The 21,192-nt window shown below is 52.1% G+C and overlaps 2 protein-coding genes and 1 long non-coding RNA gene across 3 annotated transcripts in view; 2 read left to right on the top strand and 1 right to left on the bottom strand.

The window, feature by feature from the left end:
* Window positions 1-21,192, bottom strand: part of LOC307221409 — a 143,168-nt gene that overhangs the window by 15,160 nt on the left and 106,816 nt on the right. The gene's annotated exons all lie outside the window — the stretch shown is intronic.
* Window positions 145-7,337, top strand: SNRPA (small nuclear ribonucleoprotein polypeptide A). The gene is made up of 7 exons (XM_079985841.1): window positions 145-188; window positions 2,163-2,264; window positions 3,648-3,820; window positions 4,594-4,770; window positions 5,798-5,971; window positions 6,239-6,327; window positions 6,811-7,337. The coding sequence occupies exons 2-7, from the start codon at window positions 2,192-2,194 to the stop codon at window positions 6,968-6,970; spliced, it is 846 nt and encodes a 281-aa protein (XP_079841967.1). The 5' UTR covers window positions 145-188; window positions 2,163-2,191; the 3' UTR covers window positions 6,971-7,337.
* Window positions 8,287-14,452, top strand: MIA (MIA SH3 domain containing). The gene is made up of 4 exons (XM_079985830.1): window positions 8,287-9,108; window positions 11,298-11,431; window positions 12,690-12,800; window positions 14,162-14,452. Exons 1-4 carry the CDS (start codon window positions 8,976-8,978, stop codon window positions 14,183-14,185), a joined length of 402 nt encoding a protein of 133 aa, XP_079841956.1. The 5' UTR covers window positions 8,287-8,975; the 3' UTR covers window positions 14,186-14,452.

Raw genomic sequence — 21,192 nt, 5'->3', positions numbered from 1 at the left:
GGGCGGGGAAGATGGAGAAGACGGAGCCCTCAGGCAACCTCTGATTGGGCAGCGCGTCGCCCAAGAGAAGAAACGCAGTTACGCGGTTTGCTGATTGGGGAGTCCGAACTGGGAGGCGTGGCTTGGTTCCGCGCGCCGGGAAAGGACGAGGCGTCTTTCTTTCTCCTCGCTGGGCCTGCGTCGAATCGGTGAGGCATCGGGCGTCGGGGGGGCCATCGGGGCGGGAGGCGACGCGGAGCCGGGAATGGCGGGCCGGGCCTTCCTAGCAGCAGCGCGGATTTTGTCCCGCGGTCCATTTTTCGATTCCGGCAGCGGGCGGAGGCGCCGCACCATCCGGGCATTCCCCCTGCTTCTCGGCACTCGACATCCGGGCATCCGCCGTTGCTCCGCTTGCCTTAACATCCGGGGCTTTCGGGCTGTGCCTGATCCAGCAGCCAGGCTCTTCTTGGGTCAATGTGGAACCTCCAGGTCCAGCGGCAGTCTATCTGGATTGCCAGGTTCTTTGGAGCATTTGGCCCCTGGGAGAAGTGGAGGCTGGGCTACACCATCAATATTTTATTTGTATGCCGCCTTTCCACAGTTAAAACAATGCTCAAGGCGGCTTACAATATGAAAAGATTTACATAATTACAAATATAGCAAAATAGTCATAAAAATTTTGAATTATGGTGCTAGAGGAGAGTCCCATGGACTGCAAGAGGATCAAACCTCTCCATTCTGAAGGAAATCAGCCCTGAGTGCTCACTGGAAGGACAGATCTTGAAGCTGAGGCTCCAATACTTCGGCCACCTCATGAGAAGAGAAGACTCCCTGGAAAAGACCCTGATGTTGGGAAAGATGGAGGGCACAAGGAGAAGGGGACAACAGAGGACAAGATGGTGGGACAGTGTTCTCGAAGCTGTGAACATGAGTCTGACCAAACTGCGGGAGGCAGTGGAAGACAGAAGTGCCTGGCGTGATCTGGTCCAGGGGGTCACAAAGAGGCGGACACGACTAAATGACAACAATAAAAGTCATAAAAATAAAATACACTAAAAGCTACATAACCAAACTGAACAATTTCCACATAAAAATAAAGATACAAAAAGTTAATACAGTGGTGCCCCGCAAGACGGAAAACCCGCTAGACGAAAGGGTTTTCCGTTTTGGAGGTGCTTCGCAAAACAAATTTCCTATGGGCTTGCTTCGCAAGACGAAAATGTCTTGCGAGTTCCTGTGGGTTTTTTTCCTCCCCCCCCTTTTTCTAAGCCGCTTATCAGCTGAGCCGCTTAACAGCTGAGCCGCTAAGCCCCTAAGCCGCTAATAGCGCTAAGCCGCTAATGGGCTTCGCAAGACGAAAAACCGCAAGACGAAGAGACTCACGGAACGGATTCTTTTCGTCTTGCGAGGCACCACTGTACCGGTAACATCAGTTAATATCAGTAACAATGGCAAAAACTTCCAACGAAACTTCTCCCACAATACCCCAATCCTTGCTGGGCAGCAGCCACAGAAGCAATCCTTATGAGGCCTGTGAGGCCTCACCCTGGGCCAGGTGGAGAGAGGCAGGAACAGGGCCCTCGGACACTCAGCAGGGGAGTCCTCCCTGGGCCACATGGCCCCCCATGGCATGATCCACATGATGTTGTTCTTAGGCTCTTATCTCCCTCTTTCCTGTTTATTGGAGCCACGCAGCGAACAGTGTTGGAGGGAAAAGGGCCAAATTTCCCTATAACTTCTGCCTCATCTGGGAGCCAGTGTGGTGTAGTGTTTAAGAGCGGTGGACTCGTAATCTGGTGAACCGGGTTCGTGTCCGTGCTCCTCCACATGCAGCTGCTGGGTGACCTTGGGCTAGTCACACTTCTCTGAAGTCTCAGCCCCACTCACCTCACAGAGTGTTTGTTGTGGGGGAGGAAGAGAAAGGAGATTGTGAGCTGCTTTGAGACTCCTTTGGGTAGTGATAAAGTGAGATATCAAATCCAAACTCTTCATCATCTGGACTAGAAAGCTGTTTTGCGTTGTTCAGGAGGGTCTGCATTAATGCTTTCTGAGAAAGAGTTCCAGCTTTTGGGGGTGGGGGCAGACTTGGCAGCAGCTGTGTCTACTTTTGCAGAAGTGTCTCTGTTGTTCAGAAATGTGTCCCATTTCTTCCTGTTCTGACAAGTTTTGTTTTGCCCCTCCAGAGTCTGCTGTTGACGGTGTGGTCGTCGCGATGGCTGTCCCCGAAACGCGGCCCAATCACACCATCTACATTAACAATCTCAATGAGAAAATCAAGAAAGATGGTGAGAGGCTGTTTATTCCTCCTTTGTTTCTTACCGGCTCACATCTCACTACTGTCCCAATTTCCTGAATTTTTCACAAAGAAGGTTAGGGTGCTTTGGCTCCCAACTTCCCTCTGTAGTACTGGGCGTATTTTGAGTGTTGTGAGTGCCCATCACGGTATGTAAATTGGCAGGGTGCAGGTTCCAGTCGTTTGTTTTGGCCATTTTTAATTGCAATTCTGCTTGGACCTTTTGACAACCGCAGCACCTCGGGTGCAGTTGTGCTATCTTAGAAGAATTAGCTGTGGGATCCCAGAGCGAGTAATCTTCATAAAAAGGGGAGGGGTAGGGAAGGAAGGGGAATAAAAGATCAGGCTAAGTTCAAGTTGAAAGCTAGGTGGAATAGCTCTGTCTTACAGGCCCTGCGGAAGGAGGTTAAATCCTGCAGGGCCCTGGTCTCATGGGACAGAGCATTCCACCAGGTCGGAGCCATCACTGAAAAGGCCCTGGCCCTGGTGGGGAGATAATCTGACTTCCTTAGAGCCTGGGACCTCTAAACTATGGTTATTCATGGACCTTAAGGTCCTCTGCAGGCCTACCAGGAAAGGCGGTCCTGTATGGTGTCTGCATTGTGCGTTTTCCTCCCTGGCCAACCAAGCGCTCCTCTTTCCACTCCCAGAGGATCCAGTATGCCAAATCTGACTCTGACATCATCGCCAAGATGAAGGGCACGTTTGTGGAGCGGGACCGCAAGCGAGAGAATGTACAGTGGAGCCTCGGGTTACGTTGCCTCCGGCTTACGTCACCCTTGGCTTGAAACCTGCGCAAACCCGGAAATACCGGAACAAGTTACTTCCGGGTTTGTGCCATTTGCACATGTGCAGAAGTGCTAAATCCTGGGTGTGCAGACGCGATGCTTTGGGTTGCGTCGTTTTCGGGTTGCGGCAGGGCCTCCAGAACAGATCCCCACCGTAACCCAAGGTTCCGCTGTAAAACAAAATAATGGAACTTATTTGCTGAATGCCCACTGCTGGTCCCGTGCTGTGCAGGGTTATATAAACCAAGATCAGCACTTTGAACTTGGCAGTCAGCAGCCAAAGTTGGTGCAGCTGCAGCTGCCGCTTTGAATGAGCCGCACACAGAGGTAGCTGGCCTCTGCATTCGGTTGGCCTCCTGCCATGACGCAAAGCCCAGGAAGGACTGCCCTCTGTGTGCCCCTTCCAAGAGGCACAGGGAGGGCAATTTCTGTGCACCTGCCAGCAGAAGACTCCCCAGGGAGGCTTGCCTGGCACCAACACTGCCATCCTTCCAGCACCAAGGAAAGACCTTTATATTCTCCAGGATGCTTAGACACGTTTCCTGGGGTCAAAGTGTAACTGTGGGTAATCTGCTTCCCCCCTTTAGAGCTGAAGAAATCCCTCTATGCCATTTTCTCCCAGTTTGGCCAGATCCTCGACATCCTGGTTTCCCGCAGCCTGAAAATGCGGGGACAGGCCTTCGTCATCTTCAAGGAGATCAGCAGCGCAACCAACGCCTTGCGCTCCATGCAGGGCTTCCCCTTTTACGACAAGCCCATGGTAAGTGGGGGCTGCTTCTGTGGGGTGAGGCCCCCTTCTTTGCTCCTTGGCGAAGAGGGAAAGGCCCACCTAGGTTGAGGCTTTAAAAGTTTTCTTGCAGCCTCCTTAGCGTTTGGAGGTCCTCATGCGTTTTGGGTTCTGGCAGTCCTGGTTATAATAATAATAATAATTTTTTATTTATACCCCACCCTTCCCGTTTCAAAAACCGGGCTCAGGGCAGCTAACAACAAATTTAAAACACTTAATTGATGCAACAAAAAACAGCATAAAATGCAGTATAAAACACGAATAACGATAAATTCAGAATTCAAAAATCAATTTAGGGGGGAAATCCATCCAATAAACATTAGAGGATCACCAGGGCTAGCTGGCTAAATTAGTCCTATTTGGGCCAGCGTGGAGACCAAGGGAGAATTAGCTGTGGGATCCCAGAGCAGGTAATCTTCATAAAAAGGGGAGGGGGAGGGAAGGAAGAGGAATAAAAGATCAGGCTAAGTTCAGGTTGAAAGCCAGGCCCGATGGAAGGAGGTTAAATCCTGCAGGGCCCTGGTCTCATGGGACAGAGCATTCCACCAGGTCGGAGCTATCACTGAGAAGGCCCTGCCCCTGGCGGAGGATAATCTGACTTCCTTATGGCCCGGGACCTCTAAACTATGATTATTCATGGACCTTAAGGTCCTCTGCAGGCCTACCAGGAGAGGCGGTCCCGTATGGTGTCTGCATTGTGTGTTTTCCTCCCTGGCCAACCAAGCGCTCCTCTTTCCACCCCCCAGAGGATCCAGTATGCCAAATCCGACTCTGACATCATCGCCAAGATGAAGGGCACGTTTGTGGAGCGGGACCGCAAGCGAGAGAAACGGAAGCCCAAAGGCCAGGAGGTGCCAGCCGCCAAGAAGCAGATCCCTGGGGGAGCGGCACCGGTGGCCCCTGCTGTCCAAGGCGCTGTGCCGGTGAGTATCCAGACCCGGGTGCCCACAAGGCGTTCTCCCTCCTTCCCATCTGCTGGGCCTGGGACGGGGCAGTAATATCTTGCATGATCTCTCTAGATTCTTCCCGTTTCAGTCTACTCCTTGGAGACCCTTTCCCCAGTTGGGCTCTCCTACCATAGGGTGATGGGGCTGATAGCAGAGTTTGGGACATTGATCCTTCAGAGAAAGCACAATTTGCAAATGTAAAGAGATTCTGGTTGCAGCTTTCTGAGTTGGACCTTGGGCCTCTGGGCTAGCCCTCCTTCCTGCTGTAATAATAATAATAATAATAATAATAATAATAATAATAATAAAAAATAATATATTTATACCCCCACCCATCTGGCTGGGTTTCCCCAGCCACTCTGGGCAGCTTCCAACAGAATATTAAAATACAGTAACCTATTAAACATTAAAAGCTTCCCTAAACAGGGCTGCCCTCAGATGTCTTCTAAAAGTCTGGTACAGTGGTACCTTGGGTTACATACGCTTCCCAGAAATAGTACCTTGGATTAAGAACTTTGCTTCAGGATGAGAACAGAAATCGTGCTCCGGGGCGCGGCAGCAGCAGGAGGCCCCATTAGCTAAAGTGGTCTTCAGGTTAAGAACAGTTTCAGGTTAAGAACGGAGCTCCAGAGCGAATTAAGTACTTAACCCGAGGTGCCAATGTAGGTTATATCTGATGGGAGGGTGTTCCACAGGGCGGGCGCCACCACCGAGAAGGCCCTCTGCCTGGTTCCCCGTAGCTTTGCTTCTCGCAATGAGGGAAGCGCCAGAAGGCCCTCAGAGCTGGACCTTAGTGTTCTGGCAGAACGATGGGGGTGGAGACGCTCCTTCAGGTATACTGGACCAAGGCCATTTAGGGCTTGAAAGGTCAGCACCAACACTTTGAATCCCTTCTGCTCCCTCTGTCCTTTTAGTGGGTTGAACCGAGCAGAGAGGGGGCTCCTGGGAAGCCCAGAGCACTTGCAGTTTGTCACACGCGTGTTTTCTCTCTCTGCCTCTGTAGGGCATGCCGCCCATGAACCAGGCCCCTCGTATGATGCACCACATTCCAGGCCAGCCGCCCTACATGCCCCCTCCAGGAATGATGCCTCCCCCAGGCCTGGCACCTGGCTCCATCCCTCCGGGGGCGATGCCACCGCAACAGATGCTGCCTGGCCAGATGGCTCCAGCCCAGCCGGTGAGTGGGGATGGTGAGAGGACTGCCCAAGGCTGGGTGGGGTAGAACCACAATGCAGAACCCACTTGGTTTGGTGGGTCTGGCACTGATCTGCCATCAGGCAAGACGGCGGGCCTGTGAAGTTGTGGGTGAGATGGGAGCAGGGTGGGGCATTGGCAAGAGAGGCCTAGCCACGCTTGCATTGGGTGGGGGGCAACCTGCCTCCCCTGTCCTGAGGGCTCAGGGTGTCTTGGAGTTTTCAATATGCCTGTTTCTGCCTGTTTGCAGCTGTCAGAGAATCCTCCAAATCACATCTTGTTCCTCACCAACTTGCCGGAAGAGACGAACGAATTGATGCTCTCCATGCTTTTCAATCAGTAAGTACCTGGCTGTGTTTCTCGCCACTAGGAGGGGCAGATGGAAGTTTCCGGTCTGCGGTGCTCTCTGGGGAAGGCAAAGCTGGGACCACCGGGGAAGGCTTGCTCGGTGGTTGTGACAGTTGTGTTGTGGGTCTTCTTCAGTTAACCACACCAGTTGTGTTAAGACAGCTTTAGTTGGTTAAAGCAGCAGCCGCTGGGGGACCCACAAAAGCTCTGCTGCTGACCCAGAATTCCTTCCTGCTCACCATGCCCACATATTCCCCCCCCCAAAAAAAAACTCCTTCCCCCAGGCCCCTGAGCAACACTTCCAGTTCCCATCTCCATCTCGGCATTCCTTCCTCCCCCTCCATCTTTGCCCTTGGACCGGGGTCCGTCCTGGTCTTCCATTTCCATGTTGCCCCCCTTTCTCTCCACTTTCCACCCTCTGGTTCCTGTGTTGGGGCAAAGCCTTCAGCTCCTCTCGCTCACCCCCTTCTCCAGGTTCCCAGGCTTCAAGGAAGTGCGTCTGGTTCCCGGGCGCCACGACATCGCCTTTGTGGAGTTTGACAACGAGGTTCAGGCTGGAGCTGCCCGTGACGCCCTCCAGGGATTCAAGATCACGCAGAACAACGCCATGAAGATCTCCTTTGCTAAGAAGTGATGTCTCCGCTGTCCCTGGGCAACTCTCCCCCTGCCCTTTCTAGTTAGTGCCTGTGAAATGGTTTGGGGGGGGCGGGGCTGTTCTGTTCTGTTCTGTTCTGTTCTGCGAGGTAAGTGGTGTGTGTGCATGAGAGTGAGAGGGAGCCCAGCAGCACAAAAGGGCAGCCAGATCTTGCTGTTCCTGTTCCTCTGGCTACTCTTGGGGACTTGGAAGTGTGTGTTTGTGTGTGTGTGTGTGTGTGTACACACAGGCAGCTGGGGATAGTAGCCGACTCCTTGCAAAAGCATTGTACCCAGGGTCTGACGGCCAGACATTGCACCTGGAGCTTTTCTGTTTTGCAATAAAGCAACCACCGGTTTATTTTTCACCTTGGACTTTGGCTCTTATTAACTGGAGACTCCCGGGTCATCTTCTTTGAAAGGGGCTGCACACCGTATTTCCACGCACAATCAGCCTGTGCAAAGAGCGCACTGACTATAACTGGCCTGTCCTCCCAAACGGACCAAAGTTAGTCACGGAAACTTAGAGGAGATTCTTAACACATCAGGGGCAAGTAGCTACGTGGGTGTTTTAAAACCTACTGGCGCATCCTCACCTGTATCTTTGTAGGGATCCAGCAGTCAGGATAGGGCTACTGTCTTATTTATTGCAATCACAACCCACTTTTTTCTCCGTGGAGCAAAGGTGGAGCGAGCGGTTGGGGGCGAAAGTTTACCACAGTTGGCATATACATCATTCTCCTCCCTCCACATCTACAACAGCCCTGCGAGGGAGGGTAGTCCGAGAGTGGCCTGAGGTTGTCCAGTGAATTTCCTGGCCAACTGAGGCATTTGAGCCCTGACCTTCCAGGTCATGGTCCCACACCCTAACCCAACACACCAGCTTCCTTTTGCTCTTGCGAGTGCCAAACAAAAGCATTGGGGGTCTCACTCTTTAGCTCCAGGGAGCTGAGGCTGATGGACTTTTGAACTCTGCACTGGAGGTGGCCAAGAAGCTGGTGTGAGTTTCGATAGCCAGCTGTGGGCATTCTTGGGAAGGTGGGTGCACACTGGAGTAGGGGGGCTTAATCTTGGGGTTCCCTCTCTACGTCAGGCCTGTGGTTCCTCAGCAAGCATGGCCCTGCCTTGCTCTGCATTAAGTACTCCTTATGCCCGGGGAGAGAACACATTTTGTTTGGGGGACTTGGAACAAGTTCAGCAGAAACTCAATAGTGAATAAGTTTCCTTCTGAAGTTGGGTGTGTGTGACGGACAGGGGGCCTTGCTTGGTCGACCTTAGCAGCTATGCTTTCTGTAATTTCCGTGGATAAAATAAATCTGGGGTAACTCTTGCTGCACCCTTCAGGACAGAGACTCCGTAGCCAACTGATCCCCTGCCTTGTCTTGTTAAAAGCTGTTGTGTAGTCCTCTGTCCTGGGCGGCTGAAGCCCAGCTTCCTGGCTCCCTTCCAGGCCCTGTTTTGCTCCTTTTCCTGCCCTCCCGAAAAAGGAGGGCAGCACACAAGGTACTCTGTGTGTGGACAGGGAGCCCTTTTCTTCCAGGGCTGGCCTGTTCTGCCGTCTGCTTCCTGTTTAGCCAGGCAGCAGCCCCAGATCGGATCCATTTGCCCCCCCACTTAATGTGTTTATTTGAAGCCTTACAAAGTTGTGCAGCTGGCAGAAAATTAGATTCAGAGTTCTTGGCCCGCTGTGTCAGGCTTGTGAAATCCGGGAGAAGGGGAAGGCAGTGTGAAGATCTGAGTTATGTAGGTATTCCTGCAAGACTATCCCCTTCCATCTCTGGGGGCTGGATCCTTACTCCCGAGAAACTGGAGCGTTGGTGGAAGTTCCATGACATCAGGGCAGCTCAGCCAGCAGGGGAGAGGGTGGGGCTGGCAGGCTCCGGCCAACGATGCCGCCTGGGCAAACCTAGACAGGCTGCAAACAGCATCTCGTCCCCATCTGGGAGGCTGAACAGTTTCTCCACCAGAGAAGCCTTTGAGGCTGTGTGTCTGGCCAGTGTGCAGAGATGGGGGTTCCTGCTTGGGGCATCCTCGGTTCCTCCCTTTTACTCCTCGGGGCCCTTTGGGGACTCGTGTGGGGCGGGCAGCAGATGGGCAAGCTTGCAGACAAGAAGCTGTGTGCCGACGCTGAATGCGACCGTGAGTCCCCTCGCCTCTTTTGTTATGGAAGATTGGGGGGTGGGGAGGAAGAGGTCCAATAGGAAGCTCAGCGAGATGGGGGAAAGGGTGCCCCACAATTCGTTCCCAGCAGCCAGAAGTTTGGAACAGGAAAACCCAGGAGAGGAGAGGATTCGAATCCTGCTTGCTGTTTCTCCACAAGCATCTGGTCGGCCACTAGGGAAGCCCCTTTTGGCTTGACCCAGCAGGTACTGTATTGAAGAGCTGGGAAAAGGATAAACCATTGGGGTCCAGAATACCTTCTCTGGGAGCAGACAGTGTGTTGGGCTTCTTTATAAAAGTGCATGGGGTACAGTAATAATTTTTGCTCCTTTCCCCTAATATGAAGGCTGCCTCTTGCATAGCAGTCGTTGGGGGGCAGCAGTGAGGAAAGCGGTGCTGTTGTCCTCCTGTCCTCTGTTTCCATTTAAAAAAAAAGTTAATAGATGCTTATTTAAAGATATATAAAAATTCATACACGTTAGAAGGTATCTTTTTATAAGGCACTGAAATAAGACAGATATTTAATTGGAAAAGAACAGGCAGAAAGGAGAAAAGGAAAGAAAGCAAAAGAAGAGGAAAATAATAAAGATAAAAAGACGTCTGGTTCTCTGTTCTGCAGCAAAATAGAGTCTTCATTAACATTCAAGCACTCTATCTTCTATAAACCCAATATTTTTTAAATCTTCAAATGCAGTTGTTACAAGTTTGTTGTCTATTTCATGCAAAAAGTATCCAGTCCTTAAGAATTATTTTTCTCTAATGCGTCCTGCATGTTTCCTACGAAGCACCAGGGAGGACTTTCTGAGAGTAAGCTGTTCAAAAGCAGAACGGACAACCCCGCAAAGCGGTCGACTCTCATTTGTTGGGGCTTTTTAAGCAGAGGCCAGAGGATGGTTTTATGATCCTTCCTCCCCAAAGGGAGCAGTGTAACAAGATTATGTAAAGACAACTTTAAACGGGACTTTGGAGGATGGAGTTAAAACCAGCTGTGTTGAAAACTTCAATTGGCCAAAAATCCTGGACAAATCACTCCATTTCTATCCCATCTTTTCCTCCAAGGAGTTCACAGTGGCTTACAATATTTCTCCACCTCTTCTTATCCTCCCAACAACCCTGTAGGGTAGGTTCGGCTGCGAGACACAGAGCATCCCAAGGTCACCCAGGGAGCTTCACCCTGGCTGAATGTGGATTCAAACTCTTGACTCCCTACAAAGAGTGAGGATGCTTCACTTCCCTTGGGCCAGAGAGCTTTCTAAAGTCATGGGGGGAGAGACTTGCGACTTCTCGCTTCCTCTAGTTGCAAAGGATTTCGCCCTTCAGTTTTACATTCCAACTTTAAAAAATAGCTCCTGAGCTTTGGTTTTCCTCTTCCCTCACGGTTCTTATTTCCTTGCGTGCTGTGGTGGGTTTTTTTGACACATTGTAAGCTTGTGGGGCAGAGACTGTCTTGTGATTGTGGGTAAGCTGTCGCCCTGGGAGCCTCTTTGCCTGATGACATAGCTGTCAACTTACAGATTTGAAAATAAGGGACCAGTGGCCTCGAAAATAAGGGATCAGCAGCCAAAATAAGGGATTTTGCTATTGTAAAGAGTTACATACATTGGTAGGATTGACAGATGCTGACAATCTGGCATGAGGCGGTTGCGGCGCTGTGGCGGCCGCTGAAGCACCGCCCTTCTGCGTCCCTCCCCATCCCCTCCTCTTCCTCCTCCCTCAGGCCGTCTCCTCAGCTGCCACTGCCGCCTCCAGGCTCGCGGGCAGCGTGGGTGAGAGTCTCTTTCCTCCCCCCCCCCTCAGGCAGGGAAGGGCCGATGGAACTCCTCGCGCCAGGACGACAGCGCCAGTGCGCGCTCTCTCGTGCGGTGGAGGATCCCAAGCCGCTGCTTCCCTCCCGAGCCGGGCGAGCATGAAACCTGGGAAATTTAAGGGACAGCAATAAGGGATAGCAGCAGGACACGGTGCTGGAATAAGGGGATATCCCGCCAAATAAGGGACGGTTGACAGCTATGCCTGAAGAGAGGGGTACAGATGCTCCGATGTGGGCATGGCTTTGTGGGGGGGAAGGAGAAGACAACCTTTCCCCAGACGCATCACGTGGGCGCCATGTTCCTTTCGGATGGCAGGATCTCAGGCGGCCCCCTTTGCTTCTCTCCCCCCCCCCATTGCAGATCCCATCTCCATCGCGGTTGCTCTCCACGACTACATCGCACCCGACTGCCGCTTCATCCACATCCAGAGGGGCCAAGTGGTCTACGTCTTCTCCAAGCTGAAGGGCCGCGGGCGACTCTTCTGGGGAGGCAGCGTGAGTAGCTGCCAGGGGGCGCCAGTTGGCAGTCAAATCGCGGCGTGGCAGGGGGTTGGGATAGATGGCCCCCTGGGATCCCTGAAAACTGTTAAAGCAATGAGCATGTCCAGCTCCTGGGTTCCCAAAGCCGTTGCCCTGGGTTCGGATCCTGCCCCGCCCCTGGCTGTGTCCTTCCTGGTCCTTCTCCATGTGATGGGGCTGTGGAGAACCTGGTTGTGTTCCTGCATCTGAAACAGGGGCAATAAATAGTAGGGAATGATCTCAGTGAAGGCAGTTAAATTGTAAGGTAAAGGTGTTTTAAGCATGGTGTGCACCATATGGCTTGAACCTACCTTACATGTACCACATAATACCCATTCCAAACTCTTAGTGGCCTTTGGAACTCCCTGCCTATTGAACTTTTTGGGTCGCCTGCTAATAACATCATTTTCTTTAGACAGGCCTGTCCAGGTTGTTTAGAAAGCGGCTGCAAGTTTAAATCTGCTATTAAGCCTATTGTTGGGACGCAGGTGGCGCTGTGGATTAAACCACAGAGCCTAGGACTTGCCGATCAGAAGGTCAGTGGTTCGAATCCCCGCGACAGGGTGAGCTCCCGTTGCTCGGTCCCTGCTCCTGCCAACCTAGCAGTTCAAAAGCACGTCAATGTGCAAGTAGATAAATAGGCACCGCTCCGGCGGGAAGGTAAACGGTGTTTCCGTGCACTGCTCTGGTTCGCCAGAAGCGGCTTAGTCATGCTGGCCACAACTGGACCTAATAGTCAGGGGTCCCTTTACCTTTACTAAACCTATTATTCTTTAATCGGTTCAGAAGCCTTAAATTATCACTAAGGAAAATCAACAACAATAATCTTATTCTTTTGTAAGCCGATTTCTGGTGTTGTTGTTTAATCAAGTGTTGTATAAATTTGATGAAAAAGCAAATACAGTGGTACCTCAGGTTAAGTACTTAATTCGTTCTGGAGTTCCGTACTTAACCTGAAACTGTTCTTAACCTGAAGCACCACTTTAGCTAATGGGGCCTCCCGCTGCTGCTGCGCCGCCAGAGCATGATTTCTGTTCTCATCCTGAAGCAAAGTTCTTAATCTGTGGTACTATTTCTGGGTTAGCAGAGTCTGTAACCTGAAGTGTATGTAACCTGAGGTACCACTGTAATTAAATCGCATGAAGGCGGCACTTCCCACAATAGCCAGCAGAGGGAGCCCCTTCTATGGGGAAAACGGACCCAGGTGTGTCCTGCCCCCCTTTTTTTTGCACAGGTGCAAGGAGAATATTATGGGGAGCAGCCGGCCCGCCTGGGCTACTTCCCCAGCTCCGTCGTCCAGGAGAACCAGTATCTGAAGCCAGGCAAGGTGGAAGTGAAGACTGATGTAAGTTTGGGGTGACTTGTGGGGTGGGAGGGGACACGCTGGGGGGAGCTCCCCCTTTTCCAGTAAGGACCAGGTGCGCAGCCTGGGAGTCATTCTGGACTCACAGCTGTCCATGGAGGCGCAGGTCCATTCTGTGTCCAGGGCAGCTGTCTACCAGCTCCATCTGGTACGCAGGATGAGACCCTACCTGCCCGCAGACTGTCTCGTCAGAGTGGCACATGCTCTGGTTATCTCCCGCTTGGACTACTGCAATGCGCTCTACGTGGGGCTACCTTTGAAGGTGACCCGGAAACTACAATTAATCCAGAATGCGGCAGCTAGACTGGTGACTGGGAGCGGCCGCCGAGACCACATAACACTGGTCCTGAGAGATCTCTGCATTGGCTCCCACTACGTTTCTGAGCACAATTCAATTGTGCTGAGCAACACTGGTGCTGACCTTTAAAGCCCTAAATGGCCTCAAAGGTCCAGTATACCTGAAGGAGCGTTTCCACCCCCATCGTTCAGCCTGGACACTGAGGTCCAGCGCCAAGGGCCTTCTGGCGGTTCCCTCGCTGCGAGAAGTGAGGTTACAAGGAATCAGACAGAGGGCCTTCTCGGTAGTGGCGCCTGCCCTGTGGAACGCCCTCCCACCAGATGTCAAGGAAATAAGCAGCTATCTTATCTTTAAAAGACATCTGAAGGCAGCCCTGTTTAGGGAAGTTTTTAATATTTAATGCTGTATTCTTTTTAACACTCGATTGGGAGCCACCCAGAGTGGCTGGGGAAACTCAGCCAGATGGGTGGGGTATAAATAATAATTTTATTATTATTATTATTATTATTATTGGGATGCAGGTGGCGCTGTGGGTTAAAGCCTCAGCGCCTAGGACTTGCCAATCGAAAGGTCGGCGGTTCGAATCCCTGCGGTGGGGTGCGCTCCCGCTGCTCGGTCCCAGCGCCTGCCAACCTAGCAGTTCGAAAGCACCTCCGGGTGCAAGTAGATAAATAGGGACCGCTTACCAGCGGGAAGGTAAACGGCGTTTCCATGTGCGGCTCTGGCTCGCCAGAGCAGCGATGTCACGCTGGCCACGTGACCCGGAAGTGTCTCCGGACAGGGCTGGCCCCCGGCCTCTTAAGTGAGATGGGCGCACAACCCCAGAGTCTGTCAAGACTGGCCCGTACGGGCAGGGGTACCTTTACCTTTACCTTATTATTATTATTATTCCATCCCTGAACCCTTTCCCTGCCTCCTCTCCTTGTCCACTGGGCCATGACATGTGAAAAGCATGTGCTATGGGGCGGGGAGAGCAGCCCCCTCTCCAAGGTTGGGAGATTTGCGTTTTGGGGTTCCCTGCCTGAGAAACCTTCCTTTCTTTCAGAAATGGGATTTCTACTGCCAGTGACTCAAGCAGACTGGATTCGGGTGACACCCCAGCTCTCGTTCCCGGAGACCGCGCTAGCCTTGCAGGGTAGGCTGGCCGGGAGTCTCAAGCCTGCTCTGCCTAGTGCTCTCTAGAAAGAAGCTGCTGTTTTATCCTACGTGGGCTTTGCAAGGAGGTGGGGGCTGCATCCTGCAGCTGCCCCCTAGTTGTAGATGAAGATGGGAGCTTCAATTGACACAACTGACCCTTTGCGCCCTGAAATAAAGTGCTTTTTGAGCAAAAACCGTACTAATATTTATTATTATTTATTAATTTTTTTATTCGATTTTCCATAGTGATAACACAAACCACAAAGCAAAATGATACACAAAAACAGAAAGAAAGAAGAAAGAAAGAAAAAGGGGGGAACAATAAATAGATAAACAATAACAACAAACTTAATTCTTCACAAATCCAACCTTTTAAACATCTTGGTTGACTTCCTCAAATCCCTCCCTTCTGAGTTTCCTTGTAATTAAAATTAACAGCTTTCCAATATCATTATTAAACTAAAACAATTTCCGATTATAGTCCATCTTTTTCACTTTTCTTAACATTCTAAATCCCATTTATTTAATTATAACTTAATTTAATCCTAGGCCTATTTTTGATCTTGAGAACCGGAGAGCACAAGAAAAGCCTGCTGGGTCTGGCCATTGGTCCTTCTAGGCCAGCATCCTATTATGGGAAACCAGCAGTCAGGATTCGAACACAGGACCAATATCACACAGGACCAGTCATGCGGGTTCAGAAGCCTGGCTGCCTCCAAAGAATAGCGGTCCTGGTTAGTCGCCATCCCTAGCCCTCTCATCCTCTGTGAATTTGTCCCATCCTCTTCTAAAGCCATCCGAGTTGGTGGCCCTTTGCAGCCTCCAGGGGGAGGGAGTTCCACAGGTTAACTTAGCAGCAAGGATGGCTGCCAGCATGGAGGGCTTCTGAACCCCACTTGCTCCCGTGCTCGGATCCTAATTGCTGCTTTCCCAAAACAAAACAACAACAAACCTCTGCTTACGTGAAACATATTCAATAAACACACAAGACGTAACCAGCTGTACGTTTGAAAAAATAATGTATACTATTCATTGTATTGAATTGTAGGTTTCAACAGAAGTAACTCAAAGTTCAACGGAAAAAGTAGAAGACCCAGTAAGGTAAAGGGACCCCTGACCACTAGGGTCCAGTCACGGACGACTCTGGGGTTGCAGCGCTCATCTCGCTTCCGGGTCATGTGGCCAGCATGACTAAGCCGCTTCTGGCGAACCAGAGCAGCGCACGGAAACACCGTTTACCTTCCCGCCGGAGCGGTACCTATTTATCTACTTGCACTTTGACATGCTTCCGAACTGCTAGGTTGGCAGGAGCAGGGACCGAGCAACGGGAGCTCACCCTGTCGCGGGGATTCGAACCACTGACCTTCTGATCAGCAAGTCCTAGGCTCTGTGGTTTAACCTACAGCACCACCCGCGTCCCTTTAGAAGACCCAGTGGATCAGTTCATTTTCTAATCAGTTTATGCATAAAGTCCATATACAGTGGTACATTGGGTTAAGTACTTAATTCGTTCCATAGGTCTGTTCTTAACCCAAAACTGTTCTTAACCTGAAGCACCACTTTAGCTAATGGAGCCTCCTGCTGCCACTGCACCGCCGGAGCACGGTTTCTGTTCTCATCCTGTAGCAAAGTTCTTAACCTTAGGTACTAATTCTGGGTTAGCAGAGTCTGTAACCTGAAGCGTATGTAACCTGAAGTGTCTGTAACCTGAGGTACCACTGTATGTGAAAGTGTCTATTCCACCTGTCTGTTCATAGAGTCCAACAATCCACACAAAAGGTTGTTACAGTTCCACAGTTTATGCAAAAACTGATTAGAGAATGCACTGACCCACTGGGTCTTCTACTTTTTTTGTTGAACTTTGAGTTACTTCTGTTGAAATCAACAATTCAATACAATGAATCGTATATATTATTTTTTCAAGCATAAGGCCGGTTACGTCTTGTGTGTTCATTGAACAGCTTTCCCAAAACAGGCGTCAGGTAGGCTGTGAGCCTGATCAGCCAGCTCTTCTGATGCGCTTGGGAGTCCGCCGACGGTCATTGCCCTCTGCTAATGCTCAGAGGCGCTCTTTCACCCGGAGCGCTGCATGCTCTGCAGTCACATCGGGGGACTGAGGCTGTGGGGCTGAGTCTCCGAAATGAGCTGTGATCTGCTGCCCTTGCCGAACCATCGCCTTGGGGGAGAGAACACAGGGCTGGGCATGGGCAGGTGCCAGCTGAGCCCTGGGAATGTAGGTCAACTCTCTTTCCCTGCTTGGCAGCAATTTGCCTCCCCTCTGCAGCCTGGCAGAGCCCCCTCCCTGGCCTCCAGCCGCTGCCTTGACCCAGTTTCTGGGCCTTGGCAGAAGGCTTGGCTCACACCTGCTGCCCCAACGCCCCCACGATGCCAGCACAATTGGCCAGTTTCTCAGGTGGTTGTGTCATGGCCCCATCAGGCTGGCATTGCCCCTGCCCCCTGGTTGGGATGCCCCTGCACCCCACTGCCTGTAGGGTGAGGGGGTCCAGAGGCTTCCTTCTCCTCCCTGCCCCCCCTTGCTCCAGCCCCACCACTGCTCAGTTTTCCAAAGATCGCTATCTGCTCCACAAGCTGACGTACATAAGCAAAGTCCGTGGCGACATGGGATTAACAGAAGCAGGAGGCTGGCGCTTGGCCTTTGAACCAGAGGGGGACCCGGGGCCGTAAGGGGGGGCTGGTCATGTGCCAGAGGGACAAAAGCATTGGGGGGCAGGCAGATGTTGCCAAGGTAGACAGCTCTCTGTTTTCTCTGTCCTGGCACCGGAACGCAGAGCAGAGAGCGGCGTGCATTTATTGAGCGGGGAAATAGCAGAAACACAGAGGAAACAATAACAAGAGAAAAGGCCGGTGATAAAATAACAATAGACTTAAAATAGATCGGTACTCGTGTCGGCTTTCTAAACCTCAGGGCAGAGGCAGAGGTCCTGAATGGGGTGGCTGTGCCCCTGAAGGACCAGGAGAGCAGCCTGGGAGTCATTTTGGACTCACAGCGGTCCATGGAGGCGCAGGTCAATTCTGTGTCCGGGGCAGCTGTCCACCAGCTCCATCTGGTACGCAAGATGAGACCCTACCTGCCCACAGACTGTCTTGCCAGAGTGGTGCATGCTCTGGTTATTTCCCGCTTGGACTACTGCAATGCGCTCTACATGGGACTAACTTTGAAGGTGACCCAGAAACTGCAACTAATCCAGAATGCGGCAGCTAGACTGGGGACTGGGAGCGGCCACCGAGACCACATAACACTGGTTCTGAAAGACCTACATTGGCTCCCAGGATGTTTCCGAGCACGATTCGAAGTGTTGGTGCTGACCTTTAAAGCCCTAAATCGCCTCAAAGGCCCAGTAGACCTGAAGGAGCATCTCCACCCCCATCATTCAGCCCAGACACTGAGGTCCAGCCAGTGGCGTAGTGTGGGTTGTCAGCACCCGGGGCAAGGCAAGTAATTTGCGCCCCCGAACCCATGGATTTGCGCCCCCTAACCCTAACCCCATATGTTGCGCCCGGTGCGGGCGGCCCCCCCTGCACCCCCCACGCTACACCACTGGGTCCAGTTCCAAGGGCCTTCTGGCGGTTCCCTCATTGTGAGAAGCGAGGTTACAGGGAACCAGACAGAGGGCCTTCTCCGTAGTGGCACCTGCACTGTAGAACGCCCTCCCTTCAGATGTGAAGGAAATAAGCAGCTATTTTATCTTTAAAAGACATCTGAAGGCAGCCCTGTTTAGGGAGGTTTTTAATATTTAATGATGTATTCTTTTTAACATTCGATTGGAAGCCGCCCAGGGTGGCTGGGGAAACTCAGCCAGATGGGTGGGGTATAAATAAATTATTATTATTATTATTATTATTATTATTATTATTATTATTTTAGCAGGGGCTGGGAAAAGTGCAGTGAAGGCGTTTGTCAAGAGGCAGGGAAGGGTCATTGTGTGGCACCTGTGCCAGCTTTGCAGATTGGAGCAGTTGAGGGGCACACATGGAAGAATGGGGTCTCTGAGGGAAACCGGTTTGCACTCAACCGAGCAGAAAAACCTTATCCATGCTCAGAGGCCGACAAGACCTGCGTCGTCTTCAAAGTGGCTTGCCAACGTCTCTGTTGACTATTTTAGCTAGCCATCACCTGCACCTACGACCACCTCGAATAGAGGTGCCTCCCCTTTTCGTTGCCAGGAGCACAGACATGGGTGGCGCACAATACCCATTTCACAGGAAGAAGTGGTGAGGCTCCCTCTGCAATAAAGAAACCGAGATAAAACGCAGACCCACACATCAGCAGGCGGCAACTCCAACCAGCTTCCCCCTTCCCACATGCCAATCCTGTGATTCCTGCATGGCAGGGGGGGTTGAACTAAATGACCGTGGGTGTCCCTTCCAACGCTGCAGTTCTACAATTCTCTAACCCACTCTCATTTAAAAATAAAAGAGGAAGGTCAGGGGTTCTTGGCTGTTGCCAGGGGTCTGTGGGTCTCCCTCATCCTCCCACTGCCCTCCTGGGGGGCAGGGCTTGGGGGGGTATTCCCAGGGAGAGGAGATGTGGGTCAGCTCAAGGCGGCTTGGGTCTTGAGTGCGGTTTCCGGTAGCCGGCAGGAGGGAGTTCTCCTTTCACTCAGAGCATTGTGCTCTCTGAGTGTCTGATTTACCTAGGCAGTTCCGGGTCGGGCCAGGAGGAGCTGTGGGAAACGGCGAGAACTAGGAAGCTGGAGCTGTTCTGAACCTGTTTGCCCTGGACTGCACAACCCAGCTGCTCCCAGTTTCTCCAGTGCGTGGAAAACACACACCCTTCGCCGTGTCAATGACCTGACTGCCTTCAGAGAAGGAACCTGGAGCCAAACGCTTTAGAGAAGCTTTTAATGTTTGATACATTACTGTATTTTAATCATAATCATAACAACAACAACAACAACAACTTATTTATACCTCGCCCATCTGGCTGGGTCCCCCCAGCCACTCTGGGCGGCTTCCAACAAAACACTAAAATACAATAACCTATTAAACATTAAAAGCTTCCCTAAACAGGGCTGTCTTCAGATGTCTTCTAAAAGTTTGGTAGTTATTTTTCTGTTTGACATTTGGTGGGAGGGCGTTCCACAGGGTAGGTGCCACCACCGAGAAGGCCCTCTGCCTGGTTCCCTGTAGCTTGGCTTCTCGCAGGGAGGGAACCACCAGAAGGCCCTCAGAGCTGGACCTCAGTGTCTCCGGGCAGAACAATGGGGGTGGAGACGCTCATTCAGGTATTCTGGGCCTTTGAGGCCGTTTAGGGCTTGAAAGGTCAGCACCAACACTTTGAATTGTGCTCGGAAACGTACTGGGAGCCAGTGTAGGTCTTCTTGTTGAAAGCCGCCCAGATGGGTGGGTATAAATAAAAAATTATTATTATTATTATTATTACTACTACTACTACTGCTACTGCTACTGCTACTATTATTATTATTTCAAATGTGCCTTAGCTGGCTCCTTACAACACCCCTGAAAGGCAGGCCCCCACCTCTCCTCCTTCAACTGGCAGAGGCGAGATCCAAACCCGGAGCCTTCCTGCTGAGGGAGGCTGCCCCAAGCCGCAGAGCAGAATCATAGGACGGCAGCGTCGGATGGGACCCCCAAGGCTCATCTAGTCCAACCCCAAGCAGACGCCCTCCCACTGAGCTAGGAATGCAGGATGTCCAAAAACCGGGCTGAGGGAACACAGGGCCCTGGTGGAAGGGGTGGGGGCCAAGCAGCCTTTAGCCCCAGCACCTTTCGGGTGGCGCTGTGGGTTAAACCACAGAGCCTAGGACTTGCCGATCGGAAAGTCGGTGGTTCGAATCCCCGCGACGGGGTGAGTGCCCGTTGCTTGGTCCCTGCTCCTGCCAACCTAGCAGTTCGAAAGCACGTCAAAGTGTAAGTAGATAATTAGGTACCGCTCTGGCGTGAAGGTAAACGGCGTTTCCGTGTGCTGCTCTGGTTCGCCAGAAGAGGCTTAGTCCTGCTGGCACATGACCCGGAAGCTGTACGCCGGCTCCCTCAGCCAATAAAGCGAGATGAGCGCGGCAACCCCAGAGTTGGCCATGACTGGACCTAATGGTTAGGGGTCCCTTTACCTTTACTAAATTAGGATTCGCTGACCCCACACCTCACTATACAGACAGAGTTTGGCTCATCTGGGTCCTCGGTGGGGCCAAGGTGGGCAGCTGTGATGGAGGCACCTTCTGGTTCGGTGGCCAAGGAGCAGCTGGAAGAGGAGAAGGTGGAGTTCACACCCCTCTTTGGAGAGGGACCCCCCCGGCTGTCTGCCACCTGCCTCCCTCGACGGGGCACACGCGAGAGACAGGATGGAGGTCTTGTCTGCCTCGGCATTTGGATCAGACCCACTTTCAGGGCCCAGGTGCCAATGTCCTAGGCTGGCCGGCTGGGTCCACCCTCTTTCTACTCTTCCTGCCGGCCAAACCGGTTTGGCAGGATCCGGGAGCGCAGGCGGCGCCAGGGCCTGGTGAGTGCCCACCCCACACGGAAGAAGGCGCCTGGGCTAAGAACAGGAGCCTGCCGGATCAGAACAGTGCCCCCCCCCCCGCCCCGGTCCAAGCTCCTGTTCTCACAGGGGCCTCAAGGAGGAGAGCCAATGCTGGATCCAAGCGCAATAATGCGTCAGGGGAAGCCCAGGGTCAAGAAATAAGCTGGGGAGGCAAAGCCTAGTCCTTCCTCCATGAATTTTCCCATTCCTCTTTCAAAGCCATCAAAGTCCCCACCCCCCGGCCTCTTGTGGGAGGGAGTTCCGCCGTTTAACTCTGCGCTGCGTAAAGAAGCCCGTCTTTCAATTTATCCGGAACCTTCCAATCTTACCCATAAGATTGTTAACCCGGCTTGGCCAAGGCTGGTGTGAACTCTGGGGGAAAGGGGGCACGTCCAGCCTTGCGGGGGGGGGGCGTTGGCGCCAGGGGGTCGTGCACA

This window comes from Podarcis cretensis (genome assembly GCF_951804945.1).
Source record: "Podarcis cretensis genome assembly, chromosome: 8".
Classification (NCBI taxonomy): domain Eukaryota; kingdom Metazoa; phylum Chordata; class Lepidosauria; order Squamata; family Lacertidae; genus Podarcis; species Podarcis cretensis.
This window is presented reverse-complemented; position numbering and strand designations above follow the sequence as displayed.

Coding starts and splice junctions, on each gene's coding strand:
- SNRPA (XM_079985841.1), top strand. CDS start 2,192: ATGGCTGTCCCCGAAACGCGGCCCAATCACACCATCTACATTAACAAT. Junction 4,771..5,797: donor CTGTCCAAGGCGCTGTGCCG/GTGAGTATCCAG, acceptor CTGCCTCTGTAG/GGCATGCCGCCCATGAACCA. Junction 5,972..6,238: donor AGATGGCTCCAGCCCAGCCG/GTGAGTGGGGAT, acceptor GCCTGTTTGCAG/CTGTCAGAGAATCCTCCAAA.
- MIA (XM_079985830.1), top strand. CDS start 8,976: ATGGGGGTTCCTGCTTGGGGCATCCTCGGTTCCTCCCTTTTACTCCTC. Junction 9,109..11,297: donor TGCCGACGCTGAATGCGACC/GTGAGTCCCCTC, acceptor CCCCCATTGCAG/ATCCCATCTCCATCGCGGTT. Junction 11,432..12,689: donor GACTCTTCTGGGGAGGCAGC/GTGAGTAGCTGC, acceptor TTTTTTGCACAG/GTGCAAGGAGAATATTATGG.